Source organism: Thunnus thynnus, chromosome 20, assembly GCF_963924715.1.
Source record: "Thunnus thynnus chromosome 20, fThuThy2.1, whole genome shotgun sequence".
Lineage (NCBI taxonomy): Eukaryota > Metazoa > Chordata > Actinopteri > Scombriformes > Scombridae > Thunnus > Thunnus thynnus.
The window spans coordinates 5,090,138-5,113,025 of NC_089536.1; the positions used below are offsets into that span (position 1 = coordinate 5,090,138).

General features: G+C 40.7%; 1 protein-coding gene across 1 annotated transcript in view; it reads right to left on the reverse strand.

Moving 5' to 3' along the window:
- Positions 1–22,888, reverse strand: part of myo1d (myosin 1D) — a 110,416-nt gene that overhangs the window by 41,723 nt on the left and 45,805 nt on the right. The window contains exons 12-18 of the mRNA XM_067575533.1: positions 21,387–21,457; positions 20,077–20,151; positions 19,216–19,348; positions 18,035–18,201; positions 12,827–13,034; positions 1,140–1,363; positions 158–296 (exon numbers count right to left, since the gene is read on the reverse strand). Of these exons, the coding sequence (XP_067431634.1) occupies positions 158–296; positions 1,140–1,363; positions 12,827–13,034; positions 18,035–18,201; positions 19,216–19,348; positions 20,077–20,151; positions 21,387–21,457 (1,017 nt within the window). The remainder of the gene's footprint in view (positions 1–157; positions 297–1,139; positions 1,364–12,826; positions 13,035–18,034; positions 18,202–19,215; positions 19,349–20,076; positions 20,152–21,386; positions 21,458–22,888) is intronic.

Here is a 22,888-nt window from a genome sequence, read left to right on the forward strand (position 1 = left end):
CAGATACCATTTTTGTTTTGCTGTATTGATCATATGTGATGTGTAATACTGTCTGCATCCTTTGTCTTTCTTTCTTTCATTCTATCACTATGTTTAGTTGAAGCCACACATATCGCTGTACTCTTCCTCCACCCGCGCTGCCATCCCACCTACTCACCAGGTAGTTTCCTTCCCAGGCTCTTTGTAGCCCCAAGTCGGCCCTCTGGCCCTTCAGGGCCTCCAGGCTGGCTACTTTGGCCCTCACCTGCAGGGCCTCCTCTGGAGAGAGTCCTTTGATCAGTGTCCATGCCCACCACCTGGAGGTAAACACACACAAACAAAGAGCAAACTAAGAGCAGAGGAAATCGACTTTCTCCATCGGGGAAACCACACAAGACCTTGATTGTCGGATTAGTGGGGTGCAACAGCAGGACTGCAGCAGACCCCCGCTGTACTGTACTTATTAGCCCTTCACTCACAGATCCTGACAGCCAACATCATTCTCTAGGAAGGCTATTTTCCTTTGCTTTTTTTTTTGGTGACATACAACAAAGATCCCCCAACTGGGAATCAAACTGTGGACGCTGCGGTTGGTATATGGTATGTGCCTGAACCATTAGGCCACCAGGGAGCCTTAGAGAGGCTATTGTCTTACTGTGGCTGGCTTAAAATAGAAAAAAAAAGCAAACAAACAGATGTCGGGATGAAAGGCAGTGATGAGTCTTTGATGGAGGAAGAAAAATCAATACTCGGTGTGAGCCAAAGGCAGAAGGAAAAATGTGTAAGTTGCTTCAAATAGGACTCATCTGGATGTAAAATTACTCTCGGGGCCATGCAGTTGTGGTCGACTCCACTTTTATTGCAGCCAATTTAGGAAAGTGATTTTCCTCAAAAGACAGCAATTTAAGAATCTTTTATATTGAAACTCTTCATCCTCTGTCTCTGATGTAAATGGCAGAACTGGGACCATACTGTAGTGTCCATTGTTGAACATTTAAAAGCAGTTTTACTTTATATTTTTCAACAGCGATCTGAGCCAAAACCTTCTCCGTAATAGGACCTACTTGGCACAAATAGAAGCAGCCTGTTGTGCTTGTTTATCTGGAGCAGATCCACAGTAGTGACATTTAGAGATAAAAGGTGTTATTTTGTCTGAGTACCTGTTGTAGATGCTCCTGAGTGCCTCTTCAAACTTGCGCAGGACTTTGGGGGGTGTGGGCCACTTCACATGTCTGCCGTAGTCCTTCATGGATCGGACGTTTTTGAAGCGACGGTTGACCTCGCGGATGTAGGACTTGACCTTGTAGCGTCGGTAAGCCCGCAGGATGACGAGGGCCGCCCGCATCCGCCGGTATCGCATCCTGGCTATGGTGCCCCTCCACACCTGGATGATGAAAATTCATGAAAATGTAGAAAACACAATCAGCACTTTAACATGTTTGCTGCACAGATGGTACTCCAGTGGTTTGTTTTGCAATCCATAAAATTGGAAGGCTGACAAGATAAGAGACAGATTTTTTTAAAAAATGGTTAAAAAAATGGTCTAATTGAAGAAACAGAGGCCAAGATATCCTGATTTCCAGTCAGTAACAAACAGCATCTTTCCATTAGACCCTCCCTGCCAAGTAACTGTCTATGTCTCTCAAACTCCAGTTGGCTCCGAGCTCAAACTGAGATTACCCGTGATGACATCATCGGGGTTTATTTTTTCAGACTTGACAAAGCTCCTCCAGAGCGTGACACAACTGTTCTCTCTGAAGTCTTTAAGGGTCTAAAATCTTGGAGTAGATCTGAAACAGACCAGTAGAAATGTACCTAAACCTGGCGTGCATACATAATTTAAAAGAAAAAGCGACCTGAAGACAGTCTGATCCGAAATAGACCCGAAGAAAATGGACCTGAAGATCCAACACCGGCAGCAGCACGATGCTCCACCAAATAACTACAACTTATATTCACACCCTCATGATGCACCACATGGTCACAGCGAGTCCACTTGGATCTACATACTGACACACAGACCTGAGACCCTACTGCAATAGAACGGGATCCTACCAGACGGAACATAATTTGGATCGCGCCCAATTTAGGTCTCTCAAGGAGACAAACTGACCCTTATGTGTAAGATCAGTTAAGTGCCCCTTTAAATACAGGAGGAACTTTACTAATGCATAAAGGATGAAGGAGAAATTTAGAACGGCTGTGTCTAGATTTTATTTATTTAGTAGAATATCCGCCACTCACTGGGCTATTTTTAGATTTTATGCACTGGTGGTAAAAAGCTGACCATAAAGAGACACAGACTCATGAAGAGTGATAGCATGGAACGTATTTATTTGTTATACTGTAATGCTTGCAGTGTTTGAATAGCTTGGACTACAATAAAGGCTAAAATAAGAAGCTCTAAGCCCGCCTGTAACCAAACATAGGTTGAGTGGCTATCAGACCCTCTAAAACATGAATAATAGATGCAAGTGGGACCCCAGGGAGCCATAACTCCTGATCCGCCCTCGCTAAAATCACCACCATATGCTCCCCTTTTACTGTATTCTCCCTCTCTCCCCCTCCCTCTCTCTCTCTCCTTCTCTCTCACACACTTTCCCAATTATTTACACACATACTCGACAACATTATAACTAAATAATCAGTAACAGAGTGCATTTACTGTCACAATTTCAAAAGGTAATACTGCAGACTGCACTTGAGGCTCCTGGATATAATCTAACTGTAATGCACAGTAATCACGGGGATCATGAATATTTAATCTTTCAAAGTGTGGGGGTGGCCGACGGCAAAGAACAGGATTTTCTTGCATTTGCATATTAAAACTGTGGAGGAGGCAGTTTTCACCTGATGAGACCGGCGGTGTAATAATTGGCAGGAAGAGGAAGATAAGTCATGCAACACTGGAATACGACATGGCGAGATGATAACCTCTTAACCATATCAGCTGCAAATATATGTGTTTTAGCTGTACTTTGACATCATTTCTCCAATGTGAAATGTCACTTTTGAACTAAAAGAATGTCCGCAACGCTGAACCGGAAAAAGCCGACGGCCTTCTAAAGAAGCTGAATCACGCCCAGATCAATGACAGAAGGCCAGTCAGCCGTCTAATCGCCAGCCAAGTCGGCCTCGTCACACAGCCTTTCTCAGAAAAGGAGGGTTTAATTTGGGGTTGTGTAAGCCCTGAAGTTACATAATCATGTCCAGTGTGTCCAGTAATCTGAGATCAGAGCTATCAGCCTGAAAAGTTAAGAAGTCTGTACTCAGGATGTCGACTGATACGGCCTAAAGCCCGCCGGTCTGCGTCTTAAATCTCTGATTCTTCAAATATTGTCTGTATTATATGTATCTGCGATGTATTTTTACATCTCTATGCAAAAGCAAACATCATCTATTAAAAAAAGGGGACAAAAATAACTCCTCTAATCCTGTTACTATAAGTCTCCGATGGTGCTTCTCTGGCAAAATGGTAGTTGACCTTATCCTCCGTTTCCTCCATGCTGCACTGTCTCTAATACATAATGTATGAGAGTGAGAAAAAAGAGGAGTGACTACATATTCATCACTAATCGACCTCTGAGATGACTCCTCCACATGCTCAGGGTGACGGCGGTGGGAGGAATGAACGGGGGTTTCACTGACTGCTCTGACTGTACTTACGTTCATTTAAATTCAGAGTGTTACAGTAAATTAGGCAGACTTTTGACTTTTGAGAGCAGGCATCGGGTCAAACATTACTGTTAAAATCACCATGGGGTGGAAGTTATACTATGAGTGCGTTTAAGCAGGAATTTGAACCTGCAAAATTAAGTAAATACATATTATTTAGGGATATCTGTCTACATGTTTGATCTCCATTTGACATTCATAAAACTACTTCATTCAATTTCCAATATGTGCGGCATTTTTTTGGTGACAATTTGTACCAGGATTTTCTTTACAAAGTCATTTCCTGTTTATGCCAATAAATCAGACAAAAGTGGGCGATTTCATTTCATATAAATAAAACCTTCACCGTTCAGGAAGTCGGTTCTTGCCAGAATACAGGAAATAAAATATAATCCAATTTCCACTTTGCTGACCAGACGATTTCAATTATGGATCGTGACTCGGAAGGAGGAGGAAGAACAGGGTCATCGTAGGTGCTTTGAGGGTGACGTGACTTAAGGTGGAACTGCGGCTTCGAGGCAGCAGGAAGTGATTTATAGTTCGGCGTCACCCGCTGACAGCACCGACCCGGCATTAGACGGATGTGTCATTCGTTATCCGGCTGTACTGTGCTTTGATATATAATACACCCTGCGGTAATTATGTAATATATAACAACGATGGGTTTGCCTTGTCTCATTACTGAATATGAGACTATTGCTGTGCAATCGATAGCTGAAGTGATTGTGTTTACATTCTTTCATTCACCGTGACGGTCAGCAGCGATCGCTTTGAGCAGAAGGGATTTACTTGATGTCTTTTACTGAAAATTAGAAGATTACTGAGCCTTTTCTTCAACTTGCTTCAAGTTGTCTCTGCTGTCAACATCTGACATCTCCACCGGCGACAGAAACTTGTTCTCGAAACTCATCTTGTTGAGCAGGCCGAGCTGACCAATCACAGTTCTTGCTGCCTCTATTGTATGAAGCCTCAAAACTTTGTTTCACCAATATCAATATCGATCCAGACACTTTTTTTTTTACTATTAAAAGCAGCCGATGCATCTCTTAATACATTTTCACTACTTTTTAAAAACATGCATGTTAAAACACAAGAATGGTAAATAATAAAAAGGTTTATTGTGTGAATTCTATGTGCCCATAAAGTTATGTTCTCTAAGTATTGCAACTCAAAACACTTTATATCGGTGGCATCTAGGCCTGCAGCTAAGGATTATTTTCATTATCGATTAATCTGCGGATGAGATGTTTGGTCTGTAAAATGTCAGAAAATTATGAAAAATGTCAATCATCATTTCCTAAAGCCCGGGATGTAGCTTAAAATGTCTTGTTTTGTCCAGACAAGACATAGAAGACTAAAAAAACTGTCAATCTTCTGTCAATCAACTCAATTAATCAACTAATTGTTGTAGCTCTAGCTGTATTAATACCTCAAGTATGGATCCCCCCATAAACACCCGACATGTAGTTACAGTTTTTGTTGTATGAACAGGTCACACAAGTGAAAAGCCGCAAAATATAGACGATCACAGGAAAGCACTTGCTCATCTAAGTGTTCACAAAGGCCATTTCATTTTTTCTGCCTGGCTGCTCTGCATGTCAAATACCCTGATTTGCCAAAAAGCTGCTTGTCTAGACGGCGTCTGTCTGCGATCTGTGAAAATATAATGACACATCGTCCAAATTCAACATTTATCGGATTATATCTGAACCTCTATAATTCACTTTTTTTTTCTTTATTCATTCTACAATAATCCATCAGCATATAAATCACACCCCCCCCCCCCACACACACACACACAGTGTCAACCCATATGTGCTCAGAAGATACACCAAGTATCAAAGCAGAGCAGCCAAACTAGCTTTTCAGCGAGAGCTCAGTCTCAATGTTGCCTGCATAATATCCACATGGTGCACGTGCCTCTGCCAGATCAACAACTGTGTTTATTTAAGCTACAAATCACTAATTAAATCGTCGGGTTGGAGGTGAGAAAAATAGCAGGAGGAGGGGGGGGGGTGAAAGACCATAAAGCAACAATGAATCAGATAATTGCAGACATAAACTATCTCCACTGTCTTTGGAGGCTCATTAAAGTGTGTGACAGGTGGAAAGCGGAGAGAGAGGGTAGAGTTATGATGCCACCCACCCACCCGTATACACACACACAAACACACAAACACCGTAAACACATTTTCTGCACCTCAAAACAGCAAAGGAAGCAGACCGGCCTGCGACGACGCTGGAGAGCTGATGAAGATGACACTCGTGGGGACGGCGGATAAATCAGGCCAATAACAAGGCCCCTGACGGTCTGCCCCCCTTATACTCCAGGCCAATAAAGCCATCTGATCATCCTTTTAGAGACTCTGCCATCGTGGTGCCTGCCCTCATCACGCTCTGGGGCCTTGGATTTACGAGCTCATCAAAGCCAGATTGGGGATCTTTCGTCACAACAAAGCAGGACGGATTGCTGGAGGTTTTTATTCGGGAGGAGGGGCCGGCTGGTTTAAAATGCTTTCTGAGTAAAAACATTCACAAATCAGCAGAATGACTGGTGAGAGTTTTCAGTTGAGATGTTGAGCATGAAGACAGGACCCATTACTGGCTACTGAATATCTTTAATCTAAAAGTATCGGGACTGCCGCTCTAATAAAAGGCCGTTAACTGAACTGCAGTGTTGGCGATTTAAAAAGGTTCAATCCAAAACACACAAACAACCGTGTCCCTTGCTGTCACCTAAAGGGGGGGGGGGGGGGGGGGGGGGGGGGAGCCCAGATTCCGACATGGAAAGACAGATAGGCCGGTCTGCACCATTGACACACTTGACTGCAATCTGCTGCTGAACGCCTGAGTTTCCACGTCCTCTGGGGATATCGAGCTGGTTTTCCAGTGACGTGCTCGATACACACGGTGGGGCGGAGGGAGGTGGAATCAAGAGTGTGTGACACAATTTAGTGAGGCTGCAACGTGCTCTGACCACGGGGCTGTCACACGGAGACATCGGGCCAAGGCACAGGTCAGCAGTCATTACCATAAATCAATAAAGTGCTCCGGTGAGCGGCGCACACCCACCAGTAACGCCAACGCTGTGATGTCATTAAAGCGAGTCCACATTCCTTCAATCATCCCAGCAGTATGTCATTTTACATTTTTTGCTCTGGGCTAATTCACTCAAACGATGTGAAACAAATGTGTTCAAACTGATCTTGAACAATACGGTCTAATTAGAAAGGACAGTATTGAAGATCAGATTGAACGGCTCTGGACGGTCCATCCATCAATTAAATGGGACGGGCCAAATAAATTGGCAGAAAATTGCCCGTGGTCAGCAGTATGAGCTTCAAATAACACACGTTATTCCAACATGTTTGAAGGACACGCAATAAAATCAACTGATTAAAGAACTACTGTATTGATTACACTGAACCATCCATCCACTAATGACAAATGTAAATATTTCTAACACTAAATGACTCCAATGAGTTACTAGTTGATTTGTTTTTCTTTTATTTTTTTTTAAATTATAGTTTTCTTGAGCTGAAACAATTAGTTGGATTTTCAACATGAATTTAATAAAGCTATTTTGATAATGAGTTGATCATTTAAGTACTTTTTCAAGCAAACAACAGCATTTGTTGGTTTCAGCTTCTTAAAAATGTGATAATTAGCTGCTTTTCCTCGTCTTAGATTATAATAAATGGAATATATTTTGGTTTTGGACTGTTGGTTGGACAGAAATAAGCTATTTGTTATTTTGTTGTCTAGAAAATGTTTTTTTCACAATTTTCTGGCAATTTACAGACTAAATGAACCAAATTTAGTATTTGAGAAAATTACCTTTAATCAATAATCATTAGTTGGCCCCCTATCACTTATTTATAGCTGATATATTTCTGTGAGGTTGTTTGTTGTTTTATTTTTCAGGTGGGAAGTGGAATTAAAATATATATTAAAAAAAAATCTGTTCACTTTGGCTCTGAGCCACTCGTTAGTTGCCATGGAGATGGTCCAGAGTTAGTTTTTGTACCTGCTTGTTTACTGTGGGATATTTTTAGGCTAATGGATCAAAAGAAAGAGCAACATTAGTCGATTTTATAGCCTTTATATAATTGTTCAGATTTTTTTTTCTTGAAAATCATAAGGAACGGCTGCGAGGTGTAAAAGAAAACTGAATAACAGGTTATCATTTAAATATATCATACACGTTTCAGATAGTGTTTAAGTTCAGTTTAGTGTTAGTTTGTGTTTCACATGTTCTAAATTCCTCTGTGCCATGTCTATTCTAAACTTAGTTCTTCGCTGTGTAAGATGAGGCAGTTGTGTGTTTAACAGTTTATTCTGTTATACCCTTACCTGAGCCAGTGAGAAGATAAACTGTAGTTATGTAGATGTTTATGTGTAAAACTGATTAGCCTTTAGAGGATAGTGTGGTTTGTCCTTAATTTAATATGGTAGTAATGTTATTTTATGATGCTGCTTGGTGCATGCTTATGTACTGTCATATATGGTCGTTCCTAGGTTAGCTGAACTTTTGACTTATGTTTCTATGTGAGGGTTGCTGACCTGTAAGGTTAGTAAACAGATGTCTTAAATTCCGTACAAGTAGTATTTAAGAGACTGGTTAAGTACCAACCTTTCAGACAAAGAAAAGATAGCTAGGTGGTATCTTTGTCTCCAGAACTATGATGCATTATACTTCTGATTGTATTATTTGATTACATTATTTCATAACTTGACAATGCTCTCTTTGTGTGTTTATTGAGTGATCAGCAATTTCCCATTACAGAGGTCAAGATAATACAAATAAACACAAAATATACCGGAGGCTTTTGAATTAAGCTTCGAACAAGATATAACAAAGGAGAATATGGAAGTTTCTGCAACACAGCTCTCTATGAAAACTGAAGAAACATTTCTTTTCTTCAAAATCCAGCACTATGACTGTAACAAAAAAAACAGTGAAACCATCCTCCTTTGATCTGCTTCAGTGTTCTCACCAGCACCAGCAAGTTACAGCTTCTAACTAGGTGCCGGGCTTTGGATGATAACTAAAACACTTTGCAGGTTCAGAGGGGATCAGAAGGATTAGAGATCATGTTCCTGCTGAGGTCTAGCAGGAGACAGATCAGTTCTGGACATTTAAGCAGAGGCAGGAGGCGGTGCTAGACCCTGCAATAAGTAGCCTGCTATTCACAAGAGAGCTGCACAGAGCGAGCACCAGATTACTCTTTTCATGTCTCCCAAAACAAGATTTCAGTTGTTATTACTGCACAATTTATTGCCTCAAGACACGACTTTACCCACTGGGAAACAATACAAAATAATAAAATAAGGTTTCTTTATCCTTTAAAAGACATTTGTATGTAGCTCCTGCTCAGACAACCCCCCCCCCCCCCCCCTGTGGCCACACTGTGAGAGCTGACTACTCAAGACATAACGCTCTCCACATCTGATAAACCTACTGTTACACAGAGACTATGTAAAGCTTTGGAAAGCAATTAAGGGCTGCGGCTCAGAATACACGAGGGGAGTCTCTATTCTCGTTGCTCTGACAAGCGTCGACAGTTACTGTGATGTGGATGGCTGAGCTTGAATTGATGAAATATTCATTTTAACACAGAGGGAAGGTGGGGGAGGCCTATGTTTAATTTATAACATCTGTATTTATGTCGGACTGTGTGCTTTCTTTTTTTTTGGGGGGGGGGGGGGTAATTTCTTAAAGTGGTAATGATTGGATTGCTCTGAACCAGGTAGCGAATTGAACGTTGTCGATGCACGATTGTGCGCAGGAAGATGTGGAGCAATCACCGGTAATGCACCCGGGCCTGATTGCTATAAATTTCAGGCCGAGGTGGATTGAGTGGATATAAAGAACGTATCTCAACGAGAGCTGAGATGAGGTGAGCGTGAAGAGAAGGTTTGAAGGATGGAGACAACCCGCAAGATTAAATGGAGCTGTAAAGCAGCCCTCCTCCTCCTCCTCCCGCCCCCATCCTCTCTTGCAGCTACTCCCCCCCCCCCCCTCCTCAAAGGAAGAGACATTATGGTGATTTAAAGGGGTAAAGTGAGAGGGGCAGCTACAGAAAAACACAACGCTCACCCAATTTGGACAGCTCAACCTGACCGCGGACTGTTTCATGTGGCAAACGGAGGGACAAGAAGTGTGTCTGAGCCTCAGCAATAGCCTGACAGCCCTGGCACTGTGGTCCCGACTGGCATAAGGCAGTGTGGTGTGCCAGGTGCTGATAAGGGGATTGCTTGGCGCAGCAGATCAGACTCAGGCTGGGATGTTTGTTTGAGTAACAGCATGATAGATACAGGAGTCAATTCTGCTGTCACACCACTATTTGATCCTGTGTATCAGTGCGTGCGTGTAGCATGTGTGTGTGTGTGTGTGTGTGTGTGTGTGTGTGAAGCGCAGGCTCATTACCACATACCGCATGCCTAACCTTAACATTGACAGAGGGCACGATTAAATAAGCCTGCTCCGACATCTCCGCCGCGCTGTGATGTTTGTTTTGGTGGAAAAGCTGCAATACCTCTGGGCTTTCCCTTCATTATCAAAAGCCTGCTTATCCTGGGAGATACAAGATAGGGTCCTCCTGAGGGAGAAGTGGAAGGAACGCTCATCTGGCACGTCTGTGGGAAGAGCCCGCAAAGGGTCACGAGGATCGATTTAAAGGTCAACCAATCAATCGTCTGCAGAAGTTAATTTGGCTGGAGAACCTCCGAGAGCTCGGAGATACTCCTCGAGAAAAGTAGAGCGAGACGGTGTGGAGGAATCTGCTCGCATTATTCTAAAACGTTTAAGTGTCAATCTTTCCGCTCCGTTCACATGGCAACCAGGTGTACGCTACAGCTTCACATGCCCAAGTGATGTATGCAGAGTGATGCATGCACACTTTTTCTACACGCTTACACCGACAGTGTTGACAGACTGTTGAGCTGCCTGCCTGTCAGTCAGTCAGTCAAAGAAATGGCATTTGGAAGCATCCAGGCGATTTGCACAGCATGTCCTTAATTTGACAGCCAGTCAGAGCAATACAGCACACTCACAAACCAATCTATCAAAGTAACAAAGTTTTTCCTCGCGTACTGATCCGACACATGTCAGTGAATGCACCATAATCACACCGAGATACTGGCGTTCTCAGCTGAACCTGTCATCACAACCGCTGACACGTGATACTTACCAACTACTGAATTCAGAGACGCAGTGATCAATATTCATAGCAGATCAGTTGAAGGAATAACTAATATACTGGTCAAACAGAAACAATGGTCTACATAAAAAGACAGAACATGCTGCTAAACCCAAGCGAACACAAGATTTAGTCAGAGAAAAATAAAAGTAATGAGTCAACACCGATACATAATGGATGCAGCTGCTTCCGTACAAGGAATGATGGGCCGTTAAGTGGTTTAAATGTTAATTATATGCAACTGTATGTCTTTCATAGTCATAATGTTCATCCCTCCAGTAGAGTTCAGAGACTTTTAGAATCAATGAGTAGTGAAGCTGTTCTGGAGGCTCGTGGAGGTTTAACACCTTACAAAAGGCACTTTATGTTGGTTTTTACTTTTTTGGGGGGATTTTGCCTTTATTTGAGAGAGACAATAGAGACAGACAAGAAAGGTGAAAACTAGGAACATTGGGGTTATATTTTGGATGCATCATAACCAGGATATTGGATTTTTTGCCGATATCCGATATGCCGATATTTCCAACTCATTGTGGCCGATTGCTGATGCCGATACCAATATAAGCACATATTTTTTTCCAGCTGGCTGAGGAGACTATTATGCATGCACGTATAGATTGTACTAAGTATGATCAAGAAAGACAATATATGAAGGAAGAATTTAGGAAGACTGGACTTCAGGAGCTCAGCGTTAAAACTTTAATGAACCTGCTAAGTGGGTGGAGCAGTAGAGTTTTCTTTGAGTTCATTAGACAGACGGGATTAATGTGCAGGATTTAATCTCTGGTCCACACTCCGGAGCAGAAGGTGGCGGTAAGGTACCTAATACACTGGTTGCCAACCGCCGTTATAGAGCAAGCTGCTTCTTCCCATTCATTCCTTTCATTCCTTTCATTCGATCAACCAATTTGTGCCTTGCTGAGCTTTTTTTGATAACATTTAGTTCCTACAGAGGTTGAGTGCGCTTATTGTAAGTCACTTTGGATAAAAGCGTCTGCAAAATCTATGAAATATAATAAATATATCAAAAAGTAATTGATTTAATCATATTGAGATCTAGAATAATACAGATAATCAGCATATACACTGCTGTACATCCACTTTGGCTCTCTAGACACAGCTGGCTCACTAGTCATGCAACAATACCGCATAATGCACTTCTAACAGCTTAAAAATTAGCTAATTATCTATTCCAATAGTTTTTACAGCCCATTGACACTGGAAACAGCAAATGGTTATGTTGGAGTGGTAAGCTTTATGACCAGAAAACCACATTTAAGTTTAAAGACAATGACAAAGACAAATCTATAAAGAAAAACGGTTTCAAACCAGATACAAAAAGCTTCTGATTTACTGCCCAAAACTCTGAAACATCTTCAATTATAAATCTGAGATCCACTCGTTCAATGTCATAACTTAATGGAGTCGAGTGGGTGAAAACTCAGCTGAAGAGAAGACGCAGAGACGTTCACCTTAAGACACAGAGAATGACGCTAATAATGCATCATCAGCTCCAAAAATACCTCAGCACTTGTATAACTTGTACAAAATAATTTGAGTGGAAACTGTTTTTCTGGTCTCCGAGGTTTGTCATATGCAGAACAATGGCTGCTGAATTTCAATGAGAACACGACTTGGGCAACTAATCAAGGGTAATCACAATGACAGATGTTCATCAAAAACACTCTATCATTTTCATCAAATACTGAAAATGATATACGTTTATTTCTTTCATCAGTTTAAATTGAAGGCAAAAGTGGGGAAATGAAAAAGATTATTAAAAACAAAAGGAGGAAATATAATGATTCAGTGACAACCGAGGGCTTCTCAAAAGGTTTTCCAGTAGCATTTGTTTAAAAAAAAAGGAAAAATCCTTCACTGATCGCGATAATGCATCAGTAATTCACAGTTCCAGGCTGTCACGTCAGTATCTGAGCTCGTGAAGTACCTCGAGGGAGCCAGACACTCACCTTTTGGAGGAAGAGGACGATTCTCTGGACCATCTCGGCCCTCTGCTCCTCCAGGCTGAAGAGGGTGCGCGGCGTGCGGATGAAGACCTTGGTTTTGCCGTAGGCCACGTCGTGGTCGAACCCGCATCCCTGCAAGAGCCTCTTCACCGCATCCTTGTCTGATGGCAGGTCGTGGTTCGGCCACGTGAACTCTGAGATCATCTTGTATCTGGCGGAGGGAGGAAGACAGAATGAGAGGGGAAGGAGCAGTTTATACAGACACAGTAATGTTTTGTACACTTGTTACCAGTGTTTCAATATGTTGTTAACTGTATAGATCTTCTAAACTAGTAAAAAGGATAGATTTTCTATATTTTCTTATTGTCAACAGATCTCATGTGCAGAGCCAAACCACAAGAAAACAGCTCCAAGGACTAATAACAGCCATCACGTTTTAGTCTCAAGAGAGCAGTTGCGTTTACAGACCTTCGCTAGCTTATTGTGCTTCATATCAAAACATCTTGACATTTTTCTGAAGTTCTTTGAGGAATGTACAGTCAAGAGTCTAGCGAGGCTCTGTAAATGGAGCTGTGTTCCCTCACATGCACAGTGGCCTTACAGAGAATTATTCTCCGAGACTGAAAACGTGATCGCTGTTATTAGTCTTTGGAGCCGTTTCTTAACAAACTAATGTGCCAAAAGTCTTCGTGACATAAGGATCAAGGCTCATCTACAGTAGAGCACAGAGGTGTAAGATATATCAAGCTTTGGATATAGAAACAATATTTGTTAGTAGATCAATTCCATGTTGGTTTGGCTCTTGAGATTTGTTGACAATAAGAAAAATATAGAAAATCATCCTCAGCCGCATCCTTTAATAGCACAGGACTTTGCTCTTAGCATGGTTCCATGGAAATATCATTAAGTTCATGAAAAAAGGGGATTAATTATTCAAACATGCATCTACAGCCCAACATATTGAGAAAGTGGCCACTTAAGAGTCTTTTCAGTTCGACCGTTTTATTGAAAAAACTGAACCTTGAAGGCTTTTAAGGCTTTATTTTCTTTTTCTCAACAGCAGCCTGTTGAACAGGAAGAGTTCAAGCATCAGTAAGACTAAAACAAATGAATTTATTGCAAGTCTTGATGGATGATCTCCAGGGCTGTCATGCACTAAAACTCCATCCTGTATTTGTATGCATGTCAACAACAATAAGGTTCTTATTTAAGAAGATTTATGTGGGTTGTTTTGACATTGAGAAACACTCCACTGCTACTGGGCTGAAAATATACATTTTCAAAAAAGGTGACATCTTAATGACCATGGATTTATACCATTTTATGTACTTTTAATGTGTTTCAAGAAACTTTTCACACGTCAAGAAACAAGAAACCGTCTCGGAAAAGATCACAGAAAAAAAACTTGAGATAATCGAGATTATGAGACAGCAGTGATTCTCTCTGCCAAGATCCAAAGATCCCTGCGCTTGTTAACAGACTGCATCGCGTGCAGTGATGTAATACAAAGTCCAGACACATCAGTGAGGGAGATTGGCAGTGAGAGAGTTAGCATGTAATGCAAAAAATTCATTACCTAATCCTCTGTTCACCATGGTATCCAGGGTGCAATTTGTGAAAAAAATCAGAGGGGGAGGGGGATGTTTTTGAAATGTTTTTATTCATGAACCACAATGGGCCTGAATAGACTATAAAGCATATTAGACTCCTTCTTGCAGCTGTTACAGTAACATTTAATCACTAAAAACTTAAATAAACAATTCAGAAACTTGAACTTGACCATGACATTTACAGGAATATTGTAATTAATCATGCGGCGTGATATTTTCACTCTCACTGGTGTGATGTCAAGTTCACGCCTCGTCCTTTCCTCATGCGGACACACGGGGGATGTGATCAAACACAACAAAACAAAAAGGTTAAATGCTAATTTCACAAGCCAGAATGAAATCCACCCCCCCCCCGACGCTCCTTCCAGGACTGTGGATGGCGGCACTCGGCCAGACATGTCAATACACTTAATGTCATCCTTGCAGGAGACTGTTTGATTCAACTCTGTGTGCAGCAAACTTTAGTACTGAATAGCACAGCGTTCTGGTATCATATAAATAAATAAACTACAGTACATTGCTCATTAGACTGTCTTCTTTTTATGCTTTCCTGCGGAGGGGTCATCTGTAGCATCGCCCCTCTTTTACCCACATCTCTGAAAAACCTCTGGTCCATTTACTGTCATCACGTAGTCTAGTCATCTCTATTGTCACAAGACCGCTGACGGTGAAAGTCCATTTCAGATTTCGTTGTTGTTTGCACTAATGACTGTTCTTGTGTTGCAGTGCTTCACTCGGTCTGCGGGCGAAGCAGCATAAATCACTATGAGGTGGATACATTTTTGGGATAAAAATAACTCAGCAGAGTCAGGGATATATAGACCAGAGGAGGGGAAATCCCCATCATCCCCTGCGGCAAATCACACCCTGGTAGTATCTAGCATGGAGGGCAGCGGGCAAATGTGACAGATGGGAAATAAGGGCAAAGCCTCAACGAGTGTGTGTTGGTTAGTATTACAGTAACATTTCTGTGTGAGGTTGTTTACGGACTAATCTTGAGCTCATAGCTAAAAGTGTCATCAAGAGATCTTTCACACGATAGGCGTACAGTAGCATGCCTGCAGATATAATACGTGTGTGAATCTTTCTGGGTTACATCTGATGTGAGAGACTTGATGCCGTGACAACAGCGCCGTCAGTCCCGCTCAGCGAGAAAACTTGAGGTGACGTCTGAGACTCCCGAGGATCCACGTCTGTCCACTGCAAGACTCTAAAGTCTAACCCTGATCTGACCGGATCCATCAGCTCTTTTCCTTTTGTCTCTTTTTGTGAGGAGCTCAGGCTGAAACAGAACATTCTTATGTGTTTGAGACTTTACATAGTCAAGATCAGAGTTATTTAGGGCTGCATATAATGACTATTTTCATTTATTAATTCTTCAGCTTATGAAATGTCACAAAAATTGTGTCTGACAGTCCAACGTGAAGTCTTAAGTCATCTTGTTTTGTCCAAAAACCCAAATATAGTTAATTTAACATAATATGAAACAGAAAATCAGCAAAATGTCACACATGAGGAGCTGGAACCAGAGAATAATTGATGATTGTTTTCTTGATTGAACATCTGTAAGGCTTAAAAGATTCTGATCAATTAATTGACTAACAGAGATATTAGCAGCCGATTTTAGCATATTACAGATTTGTCAGAATCAGTGTTTCTGTTGGCAACAACCACCATAGTAGTTTAGTAGCAAAATAAATCTCTGACTGTCTTTTATCATATAAACACTTTAAACTACCTTTAAATCCAACTTAACTTCTTTTAACCAATAAGAACCCATTTCTCCTTAAAGGAAAATTATGGAGAATATAAAACAGACCAAATGGACCACAAGGAACACATTTCTGAACTTTTTGTTTGAAATTCTACCTTCAGTGTCAAAGATCTGTAATGTAACATTTATGTCATAACTTGTTTTATATCAATTTGTTGAAGAAATGTGGTCAGAACAGGTTAAATGTAATACAGGACGTCTTATTAAATGGGTTGAAATCTACCTTTAGTAACAAAAAAAACAAGCTTTTTAATATTAGCTAGTTCTGTCACATTTGCTGACCAGACACACCGCCGCCATGTTGGAAGTGATGTCATGGGTACACAGATTCACACATTGTCACATGACTGCACCAGGATGTTCAGTAGACGTCACTTAAAGACTTCATGAGTTAAAATCAAGGATAAAAGCTGTATAAAGGAATTTCCCAGGACATTGAAAGGGTTGGAGACACCTGTGTCATCATGGGTTCTTATGGGTTAAATGTCTTTTAAAATTGTATATATATATATATATATATTTAAAGCACTTTGAATTGCCTTTGTGTGAGAAATGTGTTAAAGATAAATTTGAGTCTAATTTTTAAAACTCAACTTTAATACATTTCTGAGTATTTGTGTCGTTGTTTATAGCGTAGTTTATAGTTATTCATTACTTTGTTCTGTAGTTGACAAGTTTATTCTTAAATCTTGGTCACAACTCATTAATAACCAAATTTAAGGGATCCTAATCAAAATTTTTTGTCTATGTTGACTATTACTCTTAAAAATATTGGTAACAACCTAAAAATCTCGTATCTTTTGAATGTATATGTGAATAGATAAGTATACAGTAGTGTGTAATGCTCGTCCTTAGATACATAAAATACATATTGAAATGCTCAGCAATACATACAAACAATGATACAATAAAAATATCAATTATTTTATATTACTCATCATGCAAACAGATTAGTGCTAATTGGAATGTAAACAGGCTTGTAATGTCAGTTGTTTGAGCTTGTGTATGAATAAAACATGAGCTATTAATGCAGGTCATTGACTAATAGTTGTTTGTTACTGTAGCACATTAAAGCAGGGTCATTTTATCAAAACGTCTCACATCAACGTCTCTCTCTAGCAATTACAATCCAATCTGAGAGTTTAAAAAGCTGCTTTTAATCAAGGTCAGAGGACAAGATTATTATGCTTGTGGGAAACTGACTAAACCGCTGCGATGATGAAGGGGGTTATTTGTGATGGTTGCTGGAGATGCGACTGATTAGCTGCAAGATTAGATTGGATGCGAGCTGATTAGGGTTACACAACACATATTTACACCCCTGCAGTTAGGACTTGTCGTGTAATATCCTTCACAGCTGACCGGTGCGCAGCTTCAAGGGGGTTTCGGCATGTTTGTGCAGTTAATGTAGAGTGTGAGCTGAAGTAAGATGTGTTTATTTAATTACTTCTTCTGGCCAGATTTTAAAACTAGACCCATGAGCAAACATTTAACCTTCGTTTCACACATTCACTGCACTCAGCTTCAGTCTACCACACCTCTGACTGAATGTAGGAGACTTAATAATTCATTTTGTAAAGGTTTTTTAGTAGCTCCTACTGTATTATCTAGAGTCTGGCTTGACTAATTACACCTGTGGGAGAGACTATGACTATTTCTTTCATGATACACACCTGAATTTATTTAATTCTTCTGTATCTTTGTATCTAATTCTGGCTCAAAGTATTTCAGGTGAGCAGATGAAAGTCATGTGGGAGATATAATTCACTGAAACAAGCTTCATCACATTGCTCAGGTGTTGAGAATGATTATTAAAGTGTAGGGTACCTCTGTAGGAATCGGGGGTATGTTTGTCTGTAGGCGAAGCCAGCGCGGCGCACTCTGACGTTCTCCAGCAGTCCAAGGTACTCCACCTGATGGCGGCAGCGCTCCTGCTCGAAGAGCAGAGGGGACTTGACATCGTTGGGCTTGATGCAGCGGACGTAGTACGGCTCCTACGGAGGGCGACATGGAGCAACTGTGACTTATGACAGTACATGTAATTAATCTGTATCAGGCTACAATGCTGATCTATAACAATCTTATTCACATCGACACCTCAGGAAGCACATACGTACAAGGAAAGCTGTGTGCATTTGCAGCCTGGAGTTACTGGTAATGACCCAGATTTACAGAGTGTAGGCGTAACTGCCACTAATTCAGTGTGTTTTCAGTTCATGAAAGTTAATTGTTACATTTTGTTCTCCTTAAAAAGTCTTCTTTAGTGTTTGGTTGTACTGAAAGACCCTCTAAGGAGTCGGATGTTCAGTTTTTCCAGTAAGCATATTTTGTTTTAATGGCTTTAAGCCTATTTTTCACTAGCAAAAATTAGCATTAGCATTATCACAGTTAACCATAGACTGTAAATGCACATTGCTAACCACGCTAGCAGCTAGCATTAGCGTCAGCTCCAACTTCTCGTCCAAATATGGTCAATTCTGGCTCCAAAAATCAAATATGGCGCTGGTCAAAGAGCGAAACTCGAGACTTCAAAATGGTGGTCCACAAACCAATGGGTGACATCAAGGTGACTATGTTATTTTTTTTTTTACAGTCTATGGTCCATAATGGAAGTTTCACAGGGGAGAATACTGTTAATTTAACTCCAGATTGTTTTCAGCATGTCGACATTAAAACGTGTAACCTCTGAGATCACATGCCAGCCTCTCATTGACATTGAGGCAACCACTTCACAGACATATGAGGTCACATACAACATGACTGAGTACAGGGTTCATTAAGATCAAATTTAAGTCTAGAAATGTCACAGAAGGAATCTGCGTTCAGGTCAGTATTGTAATCAAGAGTTTGTACTGTTAAAATTTAAATGCATGGACTAGTGGTCTGAAATCTTACTTTTTACTTTCATACAGTAATTCCCTTCTAAGAGCATGTGCAGTGATGTCATGTGGTCTAATAATGAATATTGGATGTTATTGTCAAACCGTTTATCAGTCCTGACTGCTCACCTTGCAGGCCAGGTTGTCCACCAATGAGATCATGGAGTTTTTGAAGAGCGTTGCAGCTGTCAGCGGCCGTTTGGTGACTTCAGTGATGCTCAGTTTGCCCTCAGGCCACATCCCCTTCAGTACTGGGTTAGAACTGGACGGAGACAAGAGAAACATGAACACAGGGTTGTTTTAGATTAGTTTAGTTTAGTTTAGTTTGTTATACCAGATTTAGCTACTAACAAATGTCCATCTGCAGTTCCTGAGCAGGTAGGCACAAATACAAACACAAGTTTAATTGACTATTACTATACTTATATGATTACTGAGTAAGAACAGATAACAATCACAACACAGTTCAGTGTTTTTGACCAGCCAGCATTCATCAGGTTGAAGAGCTCAGATCATTTACTCTGTTATTATATTTTAATGACTCCCGCTGTAAAAAAATTTTCCATTTGAATGTAGAATCTGGATACAAGACCGAGCCAGAGAAGCCGCTTCCATTATGTAATTTGCATCTGTGTTAAAACTTTTTTGGCTGCGTGCCCAAATATATTATGTTTTTGACCTGAATGAAGAGCATCATCATAAAATGCACATTAGATCAGGTCAGGAATTACTAGACCTCACATTTATATTCAGTGAGCGAGCAGCACCAGAGGAGAAGAAGAAGAGGAGGAGGAGGAGGAGGAGGAGGATAAGACCGAGCTGACAGGAGATTAGTTGTACCAGTCATGTGCTGTTCGCTCTAGAGGGGTGTCATGTAATCAAAGTGCTGCAAGGAATACAGTGAAGAGTGCGTGGAGGTGACTGAAGCAGTGTGTGTTACTCAGTGTGTGTGTGTGTGTGTGTGTGTGTGTGTGTGTGTGTGTGTGTCACCTGTTGTACAGCAGTCTCTTGAAATCCTGGAACAGAGTGTCTTTGTTCTTATCAATGAAACCCACCACTGAGTACCTGTGAAAAGAGACAGAAAGGTTAACGCCTAACATCTTTACCTAAAATCTATCATCAACTCACCTTGAAAGAAGCAAATTATATAATTTCATCCTATTCGGTTACAGAGCCAGTAATTCCCTCTAATATACGCTTAAGTTAATGTGTACTTTTAGTTATGAACCTGCTATGAGTAACTTAGTAATTACACACCATGCTGTGAGATGTGAGGTGCGCTCTGCCTCCTGCCTGGTCTAAGTGGCTCAATCAAGTCTGCCATTCAGGCCCTGCTCCCCTGCCTGAGTCCTCCCTCAGACGGGTGGCGGACACTTAGCCGCCGCAAATGGGCTTGACGCATTTCCCTTAGCGTGTGTGATTTATTCATTTGAACGGTGTCCGAGTGCTTTAGCGATCGGGGAAAGCGGTGCTGTCATTTTTTTTAGGGGACGTCATGCGATGAAGATGTTGTTTAAATGTTCAAGAGTGTGCGCACCACTGTGTCTCAGAAAAAGTCATGTTCACAAAAGAAAAATTCACATTAACAAAGATCAATCTATATTTTCCTTTTGAGCCATTTGATGTGCTTCGTTTTTGCAGAAAGAAGAGTTTAAATTATCAAACTAAATTGTCAAATGAAGTTGTTATGGGTTGTGAGATCCAGGTACTGTCAATACCTGCTATTTTCACATTGATTCAGCAAAGATAAAAAAGAACAGACAGTGTAAAGGTTGCACATGTTCTGGGTCAGCCATGTTCTTGAAGCTACAGCAGCTCCTATTAACATCTTTCATTCATCATTACATGCAAATATACTGCAGATCACACGTTCTGCACAACATAAATAAGATTTTAATAAAACCTTTAAAGCAGCACAGAGTAAAATCTTTACAACTGTGTCTTTCAAAAGGAAGAGACATTAAATTTCTTGCACTTGTACACGATGAGCTGTGTCTCTGGTATTATTCATCACATAATAACGGAAATCAGTTTATTGTAATTAATATGAATGGATAAAAGGTCAACGAGGAACCTGTGTGTGTGTATATTTAGGCTATGAAACATAATATCAAACTCAAGTCATTAAGTGTGCATGACTGGTGTTCTTGTTTTCAGCCAGAACCAAAGTGCTCCAGAAATGTCACAGTTTCAGCGGGCAGCTCTGAGACATGAATATATAAAAACCCTACAAACGCAGAAAGCAGCATGAATCATCGGTAAAAGCTTTTCCTGAATAAGTAAAACTTTAAGATACTTACACCACATCTCCTGCATAGTGCCTGATGCGGAAGTCTCTGTCAAACTCTAAGCTCTTGTCGGTCGGTGAAAGCTGCAGAGAGACAGAGAGACAGAGAGACAGAGCGGTGAGTCAGCAAATAATAAAGTGGAAGATGTTTGTCTCAGAAAGACTGTTAGTTTTAGTATTACATTGATATTTACTTTGATATTACTGTAGGTTTTACTTTGATTCACAGCTGTTTTAAGTCTTTCGGGACATGTTCAAAGAGAAAACTGCAAAAGTCAACCACAAGTCCTTCTGGTGTCTGAATACTGACTTTTAAAATTCTTTCAAAGCTGAGCTATTAGTGATTATTGCAATGTTGAGACAAATAATCAAGATCTGTCAAAACTCCAGACTTGAACACTTTTGAATTTCAGTCTCAAGTTAATTCAAGTCTCACAACATTCAAGACATTATCATCATCATTACATATTTCTGACTTAAGCTCCTTTTACAATGGGCACTTTTGGGTTGTCTGAGTTGAAAATTGTGAGAGAAACGTGGTGAAATCTTTGGTGACCAAAGACAACCTGAGTCTCACAATGTGACCGCTGCTACGACCCACAACTACAAACAAACCAATCAGAATACGACACAGAATACACTGGCCTGCGTAACATTTTGTAAGTGCAGTTTTTTTAAATAAAGGTTAAGGGTTTTAAGGGTTTTAAAACAAAAAATGGAGTTTTTTGTGACTTTACTGCACTTTCAAAACATCAGAGCGGAGCAGACGGATGATGAGCTGATGATGGTTGTACAGTCTGACACAGATTGTGATCGAGATTTCATTACTGTCATCTCACACAATTTGAATTGTGATAAACTTACACAATCGTTGTTGTGGCACAGTCTAAAAGTGCCTTTAAGTCAATAATAGCTCTGCATATTACATAAAAATTTTAAGCAGGCAGCAGATTTTAATCTAATGTGAGGAATTATACAGCTGTCCTGCAGCAGGGAGGAGGGGGAGGTATCTATTCCTGTTGGCTGCACATCTGGCTAAAAATGATTTGCATATAACAGTTTGTTTGAACGTCTCTGAGGTTGCAGATGTACTTTATGGCTTTCTCACACTAGGAGAGTAAATTACCCATCATGAAAATAAATGATACATTTAATTTCAACTGTTCAGACTGTTAATAATCCCTTTTGTTACGACTCTATTCAAGTCAAACTATGCAGGTTAAACAAAATGTTCCTGAATTGTTGAAGCTACTGCAATAGCAGATGCACTGGTGCAGAAAACACCAACACTGTCAGGGTGGATAATGTCTTATAGAGAAGAGGTAGGATGGAACGAGAGCGAGCAAGACAGAAAAAAAAAAAAAATGTGCAAGACGGTGATGAATAAAACTCAGGAACGGGGGCAGGAGAGAGATGGTGAGACGAGCACTGAGGAGGAGGAAGAGAAATAAATGTGGCGTGATGAAAAGAGACAGTGCAAGCAAAAAAAAAAAAAAAAAAGGAGGAGGAGTGTGA